Source organism: Nannospalax galili, unplaced genomic scaffold, assembly GCF_000622305.1.
Source record: "Nannospalax galili isolate Female #2095 unplaced genomic scaffold, S.galili_v1.0 scaffold385, whole genome shotgun sequence".
In the NCBI taxonomy this organism is placed as follows: domain Eukaryota; kingdom Metazoa; phylum Chordata; class Mammalia; order Rodentia; family Spalacidae; genus Nannospalax; species Nannospalax galili.
The window spans coordinates 1,460,940-1,477,089 of record NW_008354956.1 but is presented as its reverse complement, the minus strand read 5'-3'; the positions used below and the strand labels follow the sequence as shown (position 1 = coordinate 1,477,089).

General features: G+C 48.1%; 1 protein-coding gene across 2 annotated transcripts in view; it reads right to left on the bottom strand.

The window, feature by feature from the left end:
• The window catches only part of Mark4 (microtubule affinity regulating kinase 4), a 43,070-nt gene that overhangs the window by 8,532 nt on the left and 18,388 nt on the right, over positions 1-16,150 (bottom strand). For both annotated transcript variants that reach the window (XM_008852027.3, XM_008852028.3), the window contains exons 8-13: positions 15,424-15,660; positions 7,633-7,752; positions 7,165-7,264; positions 4,703-4,812; positions 4,446-4,605; positions 2,172-2,389 (exon numbers count right to left, since the gene is read on the bottom strand). In XM_008852027.3, the coding sequence (XP_008850249.1) occupies positions 2,172-2,389; positions 4,446-4,605; positions 4,703-4,812; positions 7,165-7,264; positions 7,633-7,752; positions 15,424-15,660 (945 nt within the window). The remainder of the gene's footprint in view (positions 1-2,171; positions 2,390-4,445; positions 4,606-4,702; positions 4,813-7,164; positions 7,265-7,632; positions 7,753-15,423; positions 15,661-16,150) is intronic.

Here is a 16,150-nt window from a genome sequence, read left to right as displayed (position 1 = left end):
GATTCCCAGCACCCACATGGTGGCTAACAACCACCTGTAACTCCAGTTCCACAGGACCTGATGTTTGTGGAGGCCAGAGGAGGGCATCAGGATGCAATTACATACAAAACAAAAATAAATAAATTAAAAAAAATAGTTTATGGGGCTGGAGAGATGGCTCAGAGGTTAAGAACACTGGTTGTTCTTGCAGAAGACTTGGGTTTGAATCCCAGCACCCACATGGCAGCTAACAACTGTCCATAACTCCAGTCCCAGGGGATCCGATAGCCTCTTCTGACCTCCATGGGCATTGCATGACATGGGTACACTTACCTATATGCAGGCAATACATGCATACACATAAAATAAAAATAAATAAATTTTTAGAGAGTTAAAAATTTTTATTATTTTATTTACTTATTTATTTATTTAGATCTTTTTGAGACAGGGTCTCCCTGTAGCCCCAGCTGGCCTGGAACTCACTTTGTAGACCAAGCTGGCCTTGAACTTACAGAGATCCGCCTGCCTCTGCCTCCCAAGTGCTGGGACTAAAGGCGTGCGCCACCATGCCCAGCTTATTTATTATTTTTTATGTGTATGAGTATATTGCCTGCATGTATGTAAGTGTATCCTTATCATGCAATGTCCGTGGTGGTCAGATGAGAGCATTGGATCCCCTGGAACTGAAGTTGTGGGGCATTATTAGTCACCAGTGCTCTTAACCACTGAGCCATCTCTCCAGCCCCATATATAAACTTTAAAATCTTTGTCTAAAGTTGGAATTGTAGGGGCTGGAGAGATGGCTCAGTGTTTAAGAGTGTGTGCTGCTCTTCCAGAGGATCCAGGTTCAGTTCCCAGTATCCACATGATGGTTAACAAAAAAATAAAGAAGGGTGGCTGGAGAGATGGCTCAGCAGTTAAAAACACTGGCTGTTCTTGCAAAAGAGAAGTTTGAATCCCAGCACCCACATGGTGCCTTCTTCTGTCCTCTTCGGGCACTGCATGACACGGTGTACTTACACATGTAGGCATAATACTCATACATGTAAAATAAAAACAAATTAATTAATTAAAAAAAAAAAGACAGGTTGCCTGATGAGATGGCTCAGTAGGTAAAGGCTCTTGCCGTGAAGCCTGAGTTCAATTCCCAGGACCCACATGGTGGAAGGAATAAACCGATTCCCAAAGCTGTCCTCTGACTTCCACAGGTGCGTCGTGTCACGTGGGCCTAGTGGTGCACACCTGTAATCCTAGAGCTTGGGGATGGTAAGCATGAGGATCACCACTAGTTCAGAGTCAGCTTGGGCTATAGTTCCAGACCAACCAGAATCACATAGAGAAACTCGTCTCAAAACAACAAAAGGGGGGAAGAACAGAAGGGTGAGTAAAGACGGAGGCATGTGAATCTCAAGCTAAAGGCCAGCCTGGGCTACATAATGAATTCAAGGCCAGACTGGACAAAGAATAAAAGGGATATGGGGACACAGGCCAGGAGTAAAGTGCTTGTTGAGAATCCACCCAGGAGGGACTTGGGGTGTGGCCAGCCCAGTGTTGAGTTTGCCTAGCATGCATGAGGCCCTGGCTCTGGCTTCAATTTCTAGTACCAGAGAGAGAGAGAGAGAGAGAGAGACAGAGACAGAGAGACAGACAGATTATGATGTGTATGTGGTTGTATGGTATACATGTACATGTGTACAGGTATGTGTGCCTACAGAAGTCAGAGGACATGGGTTATCCTTAGTCCCTTGAGACAGAGTCTCCCACTGAAGCTGGAATTGGGCAGTCAGCCAGCAAGACCTGGCCATCCTCCTGTCTCCACCCCCACAGCCACGGGGTTACAGGTATATGGCCATGCCTAGCTTTTCATGTGGGTGCTGGAGATTCAAACTCAGGTCCTCAGACTTGTGCAGCAAGCCCTCTTATGCACTGAGCCATCTCCTCAGCCCATGGTATGGTTCTGAGTGCTGCTTGGCTCTGGTAGGCTCTGCCCAACATCTCCTGCAGGCTCTGCTATTACACTGAAAGCAACAAATTCTGATCTCTACAACAGCATCAGCCACATTCTCGGGCAAACACACAGCACTCAATAAGTGCTTGTTATGTCTGTGGGTGCTGTGGGAAAGGGAATGGAGCAGGGTCTCAGCCATGTGATATGGGGGCTGCACATCTTTCCACCCACCCTGGGCACTCACCGGGGTGCTGGCGCTGTCCTTCCGTCGCTCGGGGATCTCTGCCTTGTTGGGGTTGTGGGCACTGCTGACCATGGGGCTAGAGGGGGGCAGCCCACGACTCCCGCTGCCCGCCGCACTGCAGCTCGCCTTGCGGCCTGGCAATCGTTCCTCCTTGAGCTCTGTCTCTCCGGTGCTGGTCGGGCTGCGCTTCGGGTGCAGGGGGGCAGGGGATGGGCCGCCTGGTGGAAGAAGGGGATCAGTTAGAGCTGAGGTCACCAGGGAAACATAGAAGGCACCCCAGGAGATCCCCAGAACATCAGAAATCTTCATGAAACCTGTGGAGTATTTTGCCTTGCTCCTGCCTCAGAAGGATCTCTGTGAGTTTGAGGTCAGCCTGGGCTACATAGTGAGACCCTGTCTCCAAAAAACACTGTATCAGCTCGGTGTGGTGGCACACACCTTTAATCACAGCATTTGGAGGCAGAGGCAGCCAGATCTCTGTGATACTGAGGCCAGCCTGGGCTACATAACACATTCCAGGCCAGCTGCAGTGGGGGCTACAGTGATACCCTGTCTTGAAAAAAACCCAAAAGGAAACAACATTACCAAATGAGCTACCTTTTCTTTCTGTCTTTTTTCCTTGGTTTGGGGGGGTGAGATTGGGACAGATTATACAGCCCAAGTTGGCCCCGAAGTCATTATGAAGCAGCCAAGGGTGGCTTGTATTGGGATTATCAGTGTACTGGGCTCTGGCATCACATTGTTTCTTTTCTGTTGCTGCACTGGGGATGGAACCCAGGGCCCTATCCACACAAGGCAAGGGCTCTACCACTGAGCCATACCCCGAGCCCTTTTTATTTTCGTGACTAAAGGTGGACACTAGTCTAGGTGCCCATGAGAAGAGAAACAGGCAAATAACTCAAGGTATTTCCATAAAAGGCCAAGCAATGTTTGATTCTATGCTGAGATTTCCACGGTGGGTGAGCCCAGGCCAACAGTAGACTACAGGCTGCCAGCGTCTGAGATGAGTGCACCCTGAAGCTAAGGAGAAGCCCTGGAAATAGTCTTACTGAGGTCATGAAATGGTGCAATGTTGGCCCTGATAAGGGGCTTCCTATTCTGCAAACATAATAGTTGCTGCACTCTATATTTTATTTATTTATTTACTTACTTATTTATTTATTTCATTTATTTTTATTTATTTTGTCTTTTTGAAGCAGGGTCTGCCTGTAGCCCCAGCTGTCCTGAAACTCACTATGTAGACCAGGCTGGCCTTGAACTCACAGAGATCCACCTGCCTCTGCCTCCCAAGTGCTGGGACTACAGGCATGCACCACCACGCCCGGCTTATTTATTTATTATATTTTTTTATATGTATGAGTGTTTTGCCTGCATGTATGTAAGAGCACCTATGTGTGCAATGCCCATGGACGCCAGAAGAGGGCATTAGATCCCCTGGAACTGGAGTTAAGGACAGTTGTTAACCACTATGTGGGTGCTGGAATCTGAGCCCCAGGTTCTCTGTAGGAGCAGTCAATGCTCTTAACACTGAGCCACCTCTCCAGTCCCAGGTTGTATATTTTAAATGGGTGAATCGGATGGTCTATGAATTTTATCTTACTGAAGATGTTGAAAGAGAACAGAGAAGGAAACAGACAATAAAAGGGAACAGTGGGAACCAGGTGTGGTGGTGCACACATGTTATCCCAGCACTTGGGAAACTGAGACAGGAAGAGCCTGTGTTTGAGGCCCGCCTGGGTTACTCAGCACAACCCCGTCTCACACAAACAATAGGTGGAGTGGTCTAACATTTGCTGTGGATCGTTAGTAACTGTGATGGCCAGTGTTGAATGTCAACTGGACACAGTCTTGAATCACTTGGGAAGGGAATCTCAGGGACTGTGGGAGACTATCTAGACAGAAAAGCTCTGTGAGCTGAGAGATCAAGAAAGGAAAAGGAAAACCCAGACAAACACAGAGGATGCAGTGAGCACGGGCCAGGTCTGGATGCTTGACCAGGTGTCATTCCTTCCCGAGTCTGCCTCCAAATCTGAGCAGCACCTCTCCTGGCATGAGGCATTCCTCCTAATCCTGGTGGGCAATCCCACCCCTTGGGAGGCTAAGGCATAATGATAAGTTTGAAGACAGCCTGGACTACATAGCAAGATCCCGTCTCCAAACCACAAACAACAGTAATAAAATGTTCCTCTGGCAGCTACAGGTAGCTGTCAATCGAAACTGGGCTAGACTGTCTGTTGGAAGGGGACGGTCTGGGAGCTGAGGGGCCACACTCACAGAAGTCACTGTGTCGTCGCTGGCGGTGGTAGGTGGAGGAAGAGCTCCGCTGCCCTTTGCTGTGGCTGTTGCTCTTGCTGGTACTTGTTCCGTTGGTGGTGTCGCTGGGCGCCCGCACCCGTGCCAGGGCCAGCCCTGGGGCACCCCGGTCCCCACCTTCCTATGAGAGAAAGCACAAAGCATTTTAAGTGACCCAATTCCTGATACTCACCCCAAGTCCCTCTTCCACCCTTGCTTGAAGCTCCACAACTTCTGACCTCAGTCTTCCTGCCCAGCAGGAGGTAGGTGGCTGTCACTTCATTGTACTTTTGGCTGGTCAAGGCCTCTTTGATTTCTTCCCGAGTGTAGCCCATACCCACCATCACCTCTGGGAGAGATAGAAAGAAGGATCAGCCTCCTTCCCTAAACTGTCCCTTGACAGTGTCTACCCTCCTTTCTCCTCTGAGACAGGGTAGCTAACCCCTACTGCTCATATACAGGGTGGGCTTATGACCTAGGTCTGGTCAACCACAGTGTTTGACTCCCAAGGACACACTGGTTAGTTCAACACAGGTACAATACCTATTTCTAAGCAATCAGAATGTTCCATCCCCAAAGTCACATTCATTGGGTCAGAACAAGCATAAAACAGAGGCTCTGTGCTTGCCGAGTGGCTGGATTTAGCCAGCCCATAGTGCATAGAGATTTCTTTGTGTTTTGTTTGTTTTGTTTTGAACTGGAAATGGAATTCAGAGCCTCATGCAAGCTGTTTAAATACTCAACAGTGAGCCACACCCCAGGCCCTCACTGGGGGATCCTAGGCAGGGGCTCTACCACTGAGCCACACCCCAGCCCCTCACTGGGGGATTCTAGGCAGATGCTCTACCACTGAGCCACACCCCAGCCCCTCACTGGGGAATTCTAGGCAAGGGCTACTGGCTCAGGGATACCCAGACCTTAAACTATTATTATTATAATGATATTTTCTATTAGTTATAATCAATCATGAAAGTTCTGACTAATGTGGTAGGTTCCTATAGTGGCCTCTTTCCTCAGCCATGGAATGGAATGGTTCTTGTTTTTTTGTTTTTTTTTTTTACCAAGGTCTCATGTAGCCTAGACTGGCCTTGAACTCATGATGTAGCTGAGGATGACCTTGAACTCCTGATCTTCCTGTCTATACCTCCTAAGTGCTGGGATTATAGGGTTGTACCACCATGCTTGGCTGATCTATGATTTCTTTTCATGTCTTTTTTTTTTTTAAGAATTTATTTTAGCCGGGCATGGTGGCACACGCCTGTAGTTCCAGCACTTGGGAGGCAGAGGCAGGCAGATCTCTGTGAGTTCAAGGCCAGCCTGGTCCACATAGTAAGTTCCAGGACAGCTGGGGCTACAGGAAGACCCTGCTTCAAATAGAAAAAAAAAAAATTAAAAAAAAAATTATTTTATAGCCAGGCATGGTGGTAGACACCTTTAGTCCCAGCACTCAGGAGGCAGAGGCAGGCAGATCTCTTAAGTTCAAGGCCAGCCTGGTCTACATAGTGAGTTCCAGGCCAGCTGGGGCTACAGGGAGACCCTGTCTCAAAAAAAAAAAAGAATTTACTATTTTTTCAAAAAATATTTTATTATTTTTATTTTATGTGTATGTAAGTGCACTTGTGTCATACAATGCCCAAAGAGGTCAGAAGAGGGAATCGGATCCCCTGGAACTGGAGTTACTGGTTCGTAGCTGCCAGATGGGTGCTGGGAATTGAACCTGGGTCCTCTGCAATAGCAGTCAGTGCTCTTAACTGCTGAGCCATCTCTCCAGCCCCTATTATTTTTGTTTTATGTGTATGAGTGTATTGTTTGCATGTAGGTAAGTGCACCTGTGTTATACAACGCCCATGGAGGTCAGAAGAGGGTGTTGGATCCCCTGGAATTGGAGTTATGGACAGTTGTTAGCCTCCAGGTGGGTGCTGGAAATCAAACCTGGGTCCTCTGCAAGAGCTGTCAATGCTCTTAACTGTTGAGCCATTTCTCCAGCCCCAGAATTTGTTTTATTTTTAAATTATGTGTATTTCTGCATGTGGGTATGTGCATGTAAGTACAGTGCCCTCAGAGGCCAGAAGAGGGTGTCAGATCCCCTGGAGCTGTAGTTACAGGTGGATGTGAGCTGCCTAATATGGGTGCTGGGAACTGAACTTGGGTCTTCTGCAAGAGTAGCAAGTCTTCTGATCCTGAGTCACCTCAAATTTTTTTTTTTTTTGGTCTTTTTGAGACAGGGTCTCCTTGTAGCCCTAGCTGGCCTAGAACTCTCTATGTAGACCAGGCTGGCCTTGAACTCAAGAGATCCATCTGCCCCTACCTCCCATGTGCTGGGATTAAAGGCGTGCGCCATCATGGCTGGCTCTTTTCAAATCTTAATAATTAAAGCTACACCACATCAGGTATCAGCATTTTCCCACCAGGCCCTGACGTGAATACTATGTGAACCAACCAACTCCCTCCCATAACATGTTCAAAATCTGAGCTAACTTCTCTGAATATTCCCATTTCCTAAATGAGGACCTAGAAGCAGAGAGGGGGAAAATATCTAGAACAGCTGGGACAGGGTTGTGCAGGATCCCCTCTACCAACCACTCCCCATAGCTGCCTGGTGAGATTCTCTGAGACAGTGACCAAAAGAGGCAGGTTGTGGCAGCTCCGTGCCATGGCCTTGCCTCTGACCCCTTGGGGCAGCTGCCTCTTTGACCCTCACCGATTCGCTTGGTGTCCCCGAAATCCTCCTCGGGCTCTGTGTATGGCTTCAACTCCTCACCCTCATAGCCGATATTGATCCACTTATCTTTCATGATTTGCTGAGAAGGGGGAGAGAGGCGTTAGAAGGAACCAGAAACTGTGAGCATAGCCATCTCCCAAGTGGGGCTCTCTGCCTAGCTTAACACCCGCAAATCAAAGACTTGCTAAGACCTAGGGAACAGTCCCCACCCCCCCACCTCAGCCTTCCCTGCCACCCTCCTCCTCCTCCACATCATCTGTACCCCCAGAACACTATAATCATCCTAAGAGTTCATTAGTTAATTACTAGCGTGGCAAGGAGGGGGTGGCTCTGGGACCACCCCGAGCCTCTACCTAGCTGTCTATCTATATTAGGGTTGGAGCAGATCTGGTGGGGAGACTGGGCCACGGGATCAGAAGATGGGAAGGGCCACCGGCTGGGGCTCACCTCTAGAGTACAGCGTTTAGCTGGGTTCAGCACCAAAAATCTCCGCAGGATGCTCTCACAGTCTGTGGACATGTAGAAGGGGACTCGGTACTTTCCCCTGAGAACTCGCTCTCGAAGCTCCTGCAGGGACAGGATACAGTTGCTGGGGATGGTGTGTATGCCTCCAAAGCCAGGTCTCTTTCTCACATGCAACTTTGTCCACATTGTCAGGTAAAAGTGATGTGTTCAAAGTCCCAGCCCTACTTTCCTGACCTCACTCTTACATCTATGAAACAGGGGTGCTAAGATGCAGGGTTTAAAAAAGTTATTTTATGTGTATGCATACTTTGCTTGCATATGTTAAGTGTACTACGTACATGCAGTGCCCATGGAGGCCAGAAGAGGATGTAGGATTCCCTGGAACTGGACTTATGGTTGTTAGTCAACATGTGGGTACTGAGAAATGAACCCAGGTCCTTTGCAAGAGCAGCTAGTACTCTTAACCACCAAGCCAATTCTCTAGCCCTACATACAGCAGTTTAATTTTTTTGATCTATTTCTTTTTATTTTATGCATGATTTTTTTTTTTTTCGGTCTTTTTGAGACAGGGTCTCCCTATAGCCCCAGCTGTCCTGGAACTCACTATTGTAGACCAGGCTGGCCTTGAACTCACAGAGATCCGCCTGCCTATGCTTCCCGAGTGCTGGGACTACAGGCATGTGCCACCACACGTGGCTATATGAATGAATATTTTGCCTGCATGTAAGTGCACCCATGTCATGCAGTGCCCGCAGAAGCCAGAAAAGGGCATTGGATTCCCTGGAACTAGACTTATAGATGGCTGTTAGTCACCATGTGGGTACTAAGAATTGGACCTGGGTCCTCTGCAAGAGCAGCCAGTGTTCTTAACTGCTGAGCCATTTCTCCAGCCCCAGACACAGCAACATTAAAGTTCTTACACTTACATACACCTCTACCTCTCTCTCACTGAGATGGGGTCTCTAACACAGGTTGGCCTGGAACTTGGTACATAATGAAGGATAACTGCACTTCTGATAGCTTTGCCTCGACCTCTCAAGAGCTGGGATTTGACAAGTGTGAGTTTGCACACCCAGTCTTTGTGGTGTTGGGGATGGAAACCAGGGCTTCGTGCATGTTACACAGGCAATCTACCAACTGAGCCATATCCCCAACCCTTACAGTTTTTTTCTAATTTGCTTTTATTGAATTTTTGCATACAGAATATCTCAATCCTTTTTCCTTTGGGGGTTCTTTTTGAGACAGGGTCTCCCTGTAGCCCCAGCTGTCCTGGAACTATGTAGACCGGGCTGGACTTGAACTCACAGAGATCTGCCTGCCTCTGCCTCCCGAGCGCTGGGATTAAAGGCATGCACCACCACGCCTGGCTTCAATCAATTCTTAACCATCTCTATACCCTAGTCCTCACCAGCAACCTCCCACAGCCCCCCCCCCCGAGTCAATATACTCTGTCATTCCTGTTAAGGCCATCTGTGTCTCTTCTTCACCTAGCAGCAATCAGTTGCCAATGTTTCTTCAGATAAGATTAGGACCTGCTTTTTATTTTCCCAGTTCTCTGCTGGGTTTCTGTCTGCCTCAGTTTGCATGGGACTTGTGTATGCTGACACCATTGCCATAGACTCATATGAGCAGGGTCCCAAGAGCTTGTAGGACTCTGTTTCCATGTGGTCCCGGACCTCCTCCCTGGCTCTTACAATCTTTCTGCCCCCTCTTCCACAATGGTCCCTGAGCCTTGGGTGAGTGAAGCTTAATAAAGGAGTCCTGTCCAAGGACCAGCATTCAGCACTCTTGATCTCTATGTTTGGCCATTTGTGGCTTTTTGTACTCCTGGTCCACTACTGCATGAAGGAGCTTCATTATGAGAACTGATAGATTCATTAATTATCATCTTCTTTACTCCTATTCTATGTTCCATGAGCCTTAGGTGTAGACTACATTGTAGATGTGTCATTTAGGGCTGAGCAATTCATAGACAATATCCATGTGTGATCAGTTGTGGTACTTGGTAATAGTCTCCAACTGGTACAAAATGAGTTTCTTTGATGAGTGGTGACTGGGATATTTGTCACCACGTGGAGGCAGGATCCGGGGGCTCTCAGGCAGTCCCCTGCATTCTCAGGCCCTCTGCCAGAGGGAGGTGAGAGGGAGGCCAGAACTCGGCACTGAGATCAGAGCCACTGCACCGATGGAGGTTGAAAAACCCCTTACAATTTCTTTAAAAATTTTTGTTATATTTTATTTTATGTGTGTTGCCTGCATGTATATAAGTGCACTTGTGTAGTAAAGGCCAGAAGAAGGCATTGCATTCCTTGGAACTGAAGTTATGGATGGTTGTTAGCTGTCATATGGGTACTGGGAACCAAATCTAGGTCCTCTGCAAGAACAGCCAGTGTTTTTTTTTTCGTCTTCTGGAGACCAGACTGGCCTCGAACTCAGAGATCTTCCTGCCTCTGCCTCCTGAGTACTGGGGATTAAAGGCATGTGCCATCATGCCCTGCTTAGCCAGTGCTCTTAATTGCTGAGCCATCTCTCCAGTCCTTTAAAGTTGCTTTTAACGAAATAATTTTCCTTTTTTATTTTTTGGGGATTTACAATTTTTGTTATTTATGTATACGTGTTTTTGTCTGTGTGTCTATACCACATGTATGCAGGTACCCACAGAGGCCAAAGAGGATGTCCAATCCCTTGGAGATGGAGTTACAGCCGGTTGTGAGCCATTTAACATGGATGCTAGGCACTGAACCCAAGTCCTCTGCAAGAGCAGTGCTCTTACCTGCTGAGCCATCTCCAACCCCACCCACCTTTTTCTGAATTTTGAGCTAGGATCTCATATAGCCTAGAAGGCTGGCCTCAAATTCATTATGTAGCCAAGAATGACCTTGAATTCCTGATTCTCCTGCCTCCACCTCTGGGGTGCTTAAGGTTACAGGCACACACCATTCCATGCCCTCCCCTGATTTACACAATGCTGGAGACTGAACCTGGGGCTTCCTGAATGCTAGGTAAGCACTCTACCAACCGAACTACAGCCCCAGCCTCAAAGTAAATACTATTTAAATCTAGATTCACAATGGGAATGTCACTGTCCCCCACCTACAACCTCTCTCCAGAGACTACAATACCTCTCCTCTCCAGAGAAGCATCTCCTTGGATCTTCATGTGTTTATTTATTTATTTTTGCATCAGAAAGACAGAGTCTCACTATGTAGACCAGGCTAACCATGAACTCCCAGTGCTCCCCTGTGATGGGGTTACCACACTTGGTTCAAGTGGATACTTTTTTTTTTTTTTTTTTTTTGGTGTTTTTGAGATAGGGTCTCCCTGTAGCTGTCCTGGAACTTGCTATGTAGACCAGGCTGGCTTTGAACTCAGAGATCCGCCTGCCTCTGTCTCTGTGCTGGGATTAAAGGCGTGTACCAATATGCCAGGCTTCAAGTGGATATTTTCAATATGTTCTCACCTTCCTGGTAGGAACAGAAGATCAAAAAGGAACTTAGCCAAGGTTATTCAGAAAGAACATGACTGGACTGGGAGATGCTCAGTGGTTAAGTGAGGACACAGAATAGCTGAAGACTTGGAGTTTGGATTCCCAGAACCCTTGTGAATGCCATGTGGGTGTGGTGGCCCATAATTCCAGCCTTGGCAGGCAGAGACAGGAGATCCCCAGAGCAAGTTGGCTATTGAGACTCACTGAATCAGTAAGCTCAGATTTGATTGAGAGACCCTGCCTCAATGAATGGGGTGGAAAGATTGAGAGTGATTCTTGGCAGCAACCCTGGGCTTCTAAATACACCTGCACCCATGTGTAACAAGCACACATGTGCATGCACAAACACCACATAAAACGTTCAGGGCTGGAGATGGCTCAGGGTTTAACAGGGCTTGCTACTCTTCCTGAGGACCTGAGTTTGGTTCCTGCCACCATCAGGGAAGCTCACTACCACCTCTAACAGCCCCCCTTTTCTAGCCTCCAAGGGCACCTACAGGAATGTGTACAAACATACACCAGACATATAAGTAAATAAAAAAACACACATACAAGCACCACATACAGAAGAAAAGAATGACAAATAAATAAATAAATAAAAAATCAAAATCCTGATAGATTAGTGTCTAATGGGAAAACTAGGACAGTGAACGTGACAAGGGCCTGGGGCAGCTAAGATACTAGTGCTGCCGTGTGAAAAGGTCTCTTAGCTTCACACATGGAGTTGCTAAAAATAATTCTACTACAGGAGCCATCCTTCCCCGGTTCTAGGGACTTTGCAAAGCTGAGCCTATATCCTGAACCCTCACTGGTCTCACCTCAGTAAGTGCACAAGCTGCTGTTACAGAATGGGGAATGTTAGGGAGGAAAAAAAAAACTTGGCTTAGGCCATCAGGTAAAAGACGCCCTCTGCTTTACTGCATTGCTCTCCTGTGCTGCTCAATCCTCCCTGGTGCACAGCAAGACAGCACTGTTCTGTTGAATTTCTCTGGAAACTAACCTCCCACAGCCACCCACAAGAGGACACGAGGCCACCCAGAATGAGGGGCACTCTGCAAAATACTAGCCACCAAAGGTCAGTGTTGAAAAAACTAAGAGACTGCTAGCTTTGAACTCACCAGTGAGGGGCTGGGGACATGGCTCAGTGGTAGAGCACCTGCCTAGAGTGCCCCAGTGAGGGGCTGGGGTGTGGCTCGGTGGTAGAGCACCTGCCTAGAATCCCCCAGTGAGGGGCTGGGGTGTGAATCAGTGGTAGAGAACCTGACTAGGATCCCCCAGTGAGGGGCTGGGGTGTGAATCAGTGGTAGAGCACCTGACTAGGATCCCCCAGTGAGGGGCTGGGGTGTGACTCAGTGGTAGAGCACCTGACTAGGATCCCCCAGTGAGGGGCTGGGGTGTGGCTCGGTGGTAGAGCACCTGCCTAGAATCCCCCAGTGAGGGGCTGGGGTGTGGCTTAGTGATAGTGCACAAAATAACATGCCTGAAGCATACCCAGCACCTCAAAAATGCTGAGAAATGTTCCAAGTGACAAGAGACTGGATGCACCTGGGGACCTTGGACTAGCAAGAAAAAGAATCATCAGTGATATTCTTTTTTTTTTTTTTTTTTTTTTTTTTGTCTTTATGAGACAGGGTCTCCCTATAGCCCCAGCTGTCTTAGAACTCACTATGTAGACCAGGCTGGCCTTGAACTCAACAGAGAGTTGAGTTCTGCCTCTGCCTCCCAAGTGCTGGGGTTAAAGGCAAGAGCCACCACGCCCAGCTACCAATGATAATCTTAAAACAAAAAGACAAGTTAGTGCAGCCAAGAGGGTAGAGGCGGGACTGTCTCAACTGCATTTCTTCTGTATGACCAGCCACAGGAAAACATCTCTAGTCTCAGGAGATAACCACTGTGGCCTTTAGGGACAGATGGACACAGTGTCCACAGTGATCTGTCCAAGGGGTCTATCAATAATGACCGAAAAGAGAGGGACATGGCTATGTGCACACGCAAGGTGACAGAGCCAGCTACTGCGGATCTCCTGGTGTATCTGGGTTTGTTTCTCTGCAACTTTTCCGTGGACTGGCAACGTTTCAAAGGGAAAAGTTCAAAGGAACCATAACAAAGCAACCCCCAAGTCAGCCAAGGACACACCCCACCCTTCCCAGTGGCATCCAGTTATCTTTTCCTCCCCAGCACTGGGCAGCAACTGACAGAATTTTCTGTTTTGTTCACTTTTTGTTTTCTGCCTGGCTCCGCTGCTGAAATGTCTATACATGAGGATGGAAATTTTTTCTTTTTCTTGTTTTTTTTTCCGGATTTTTTTGTTTGACGGTTTTGCAGTGCTGGGGATGGGACCCAGGCCCTCGGGCATGCCGAGCAAGCACTCTGTCACTGAGCTACATTCTCAGCTCTCTTTTTACTTTATTTTTCACTTTTTATTTATTTATTTTTTTGGTCTTTTTGAGACAAGGTCTCCCTGTAACCGCAGCTGGCCTGGATTTGCTAATGGAGACCAGGCTGGCCTCGAACTCACAGAGATCCGCCTGCCTCTGCTTCTTGAGTGCTGGGATTAAAGGTGTGCGCCACCACGCCCAGTTTTTATTTTATTTTATTTGTTGGTCTTTTTTGAGACAGGGTCTCCCTGTAGCCCCAGCTGGCTTGAAACTCACTATGTAGACCAGGCTGGCCTCGAACTCACAAAGATCTGCCAGCCTCTGCCTCCCAAGTGCTGGGATTAAAGGTGTGCGCCACCACGCCCTGCTTTTTTTTTTAATTTTTAAAATTTATTTTATGTGCATATATGTTTTGCCTAAATGTATATAAGGGCACCACGTGTGTGCAATGCCTGTGGAAGCAGAAGAGGGTGCCAGATGCCCTGAAACTGGAGTTAAGATGATTGTTACTTGCCACGTGGGTGCTGGGAACTGAATCCAGGTCCTCTACAAGAGCAACCAGTGCCCAGCCCCAAAAAGATTTATTTTTTTCTTTTTTTCCCTTTTTTTTGAGACAAAGTCTTACCATGTAGCCCCAGTTGGCTTGGCATTAAATTTACAGAGATTCATCTGCCTCTGCCTTTAGAATTCGGAGATTAAAATCATGCGCCCTGCAGAGGCAGGTGGATCTCTGAGTTTGAGGCCAGCCTAGTCTATATCGTGACTTCCAGGCCAGCTGGGGCTACAGGAAGACCCTGTCTCAAAAAGACCAAAAAGAAAAGAAATGAAATCGTGTACCCCTATGCCTGGCTGGTGTGTGTGTGTCTGTGTGGGTATGTACACTTGAGTATAGGTGCTCACTGAGGCCAGAGGCATCAGATCCCTCCCGAGCTAGATTTATAGTCAGCTGTGAGTCGTCTGTCATGTGTGCTGAGAACTGAACCTTGGTCCTTTAGAAGAGCGGTACACACTCTTAACTGCTGAGCCGCCTCTCTCCAGCCCCTCTACTTTTTGTTTTGAAGCATGTTCACACTAAGATGCCCAAGCTGGTCTTAAATTTGTAATCTTCCTGCCTCAGTCTCCTCAGTGCTAGGGTGTCCCACCAGACCTGGTGTCAGAACAAACACATTTCATTTTATAAATGTACAACTCGGGGCTTTTCCTATATTCACTGAGCTGCACAATGTATTTCACAATATTTTTCATCATTTCAAAAGAATCCCTGAGGGGGACTTAGGGGTGTGGCTCCGTGGTAGAGCACCTGCCTAGGATCCCCCAGTGAGGGGCTGGGGTGTGGCTCAGTTGTAGAACACCTACCTAGGATCCCCCAGTGAGGGGCTGGGGTGTGGCTCAGTGGTAGAACCCTTGTGTTGCATGTCATAGTCCCTGCCTGGGTTCCAGCCCTAGCACCATACACAGCAATAGCCCTGACCCCTTTAGCTGTCAACTAGCTCTCTCCTCCCCCACCCGGCCTTAGGTAGCTTACAATCAGCTTCCTCTTTATGCTAATTTTCTGTTCTGGACAGTGCATAGAAATGAAATCCCACCGTGGCCTTCTGTCACTAGATTCTGTCTCTGAGCCGAGTGTAGCCTTTTGAGGATCACCCTGGTGTAGCCTTTCTGCCTTTCTTGCACACACTGTCTTTGAAAAGCCTCACCCAGAAGTTTCCAATGACTCTTTCCAGAGTAAGCCAGGGGCTGGAACCAAAATCCATCAGGTACACAGGTCACACCCTGAGCACAAACACCACCAGTCACAGGACTGTCTTAGGGCAGCAGGGACCTGGGTCACGTGTGCTTCCCATTGGGCCATGTGACATCAGTGCCCTGCAGTGGAGGGCCAGTCCCATATCCCACTATCCCTGGCACCTTGAGATTGTGTCCATCGAAGGGAAGGGAGCCGCTGACCAGTGTGTACAGGATGACACCGAGACTCCAGATGTCCACTTCTGGCCCGTCATACTTCTTGCCCTGGAACAGTTCTGGGGCGGCGTATGGGGGGCTCCCACAGAATGTGTCCAGCTTGGAACCCAGCGTGAACTCATTGCTGAAGCCAAAGTCGGCGATTTTGATGTTGGCCTCAGCATCCAGCAACAGGTTCTCAGCCTGAGTGAGACAGAGGTCAGAAGGTAGAAATGGTCAAAAGTTGGTTGGCCTTCAACTTGTGATCCTCCTGCCTCAGCCTCCCTAGTCAGTGCTAGGATGACAGGCATGCAGCACCATGCCCAGTTTATACAGTGTTGCAGATGAAGCCCAGGGCTCTGTGCATGCTAGACAAGCACTCTACAGACCAAGCCACATCTCTGCCTGGTGACCTTATTTCCTGACAGCCGACACTCCACAATCCAGCCTCTCTACCTTGGGTTTGATGGCCTGGGTTTGCACAAGAGCTGGGAAATCACTTGAGTCACTTCCAGTATCATCCACTAGGGGGCACACAACCTCCACATTACTTATCACCTTCTGCCAAGCAGGAGACGCTCACAGGTAGAGAAACTATCAAGCTTCCACAGCCATTCCTCAGTGAGCTTTGGGTCTCTGGAATCTAGTGATACTTTCTGAAATGAGGCTTGCACTTTTTATGAAAGTCTTTGTG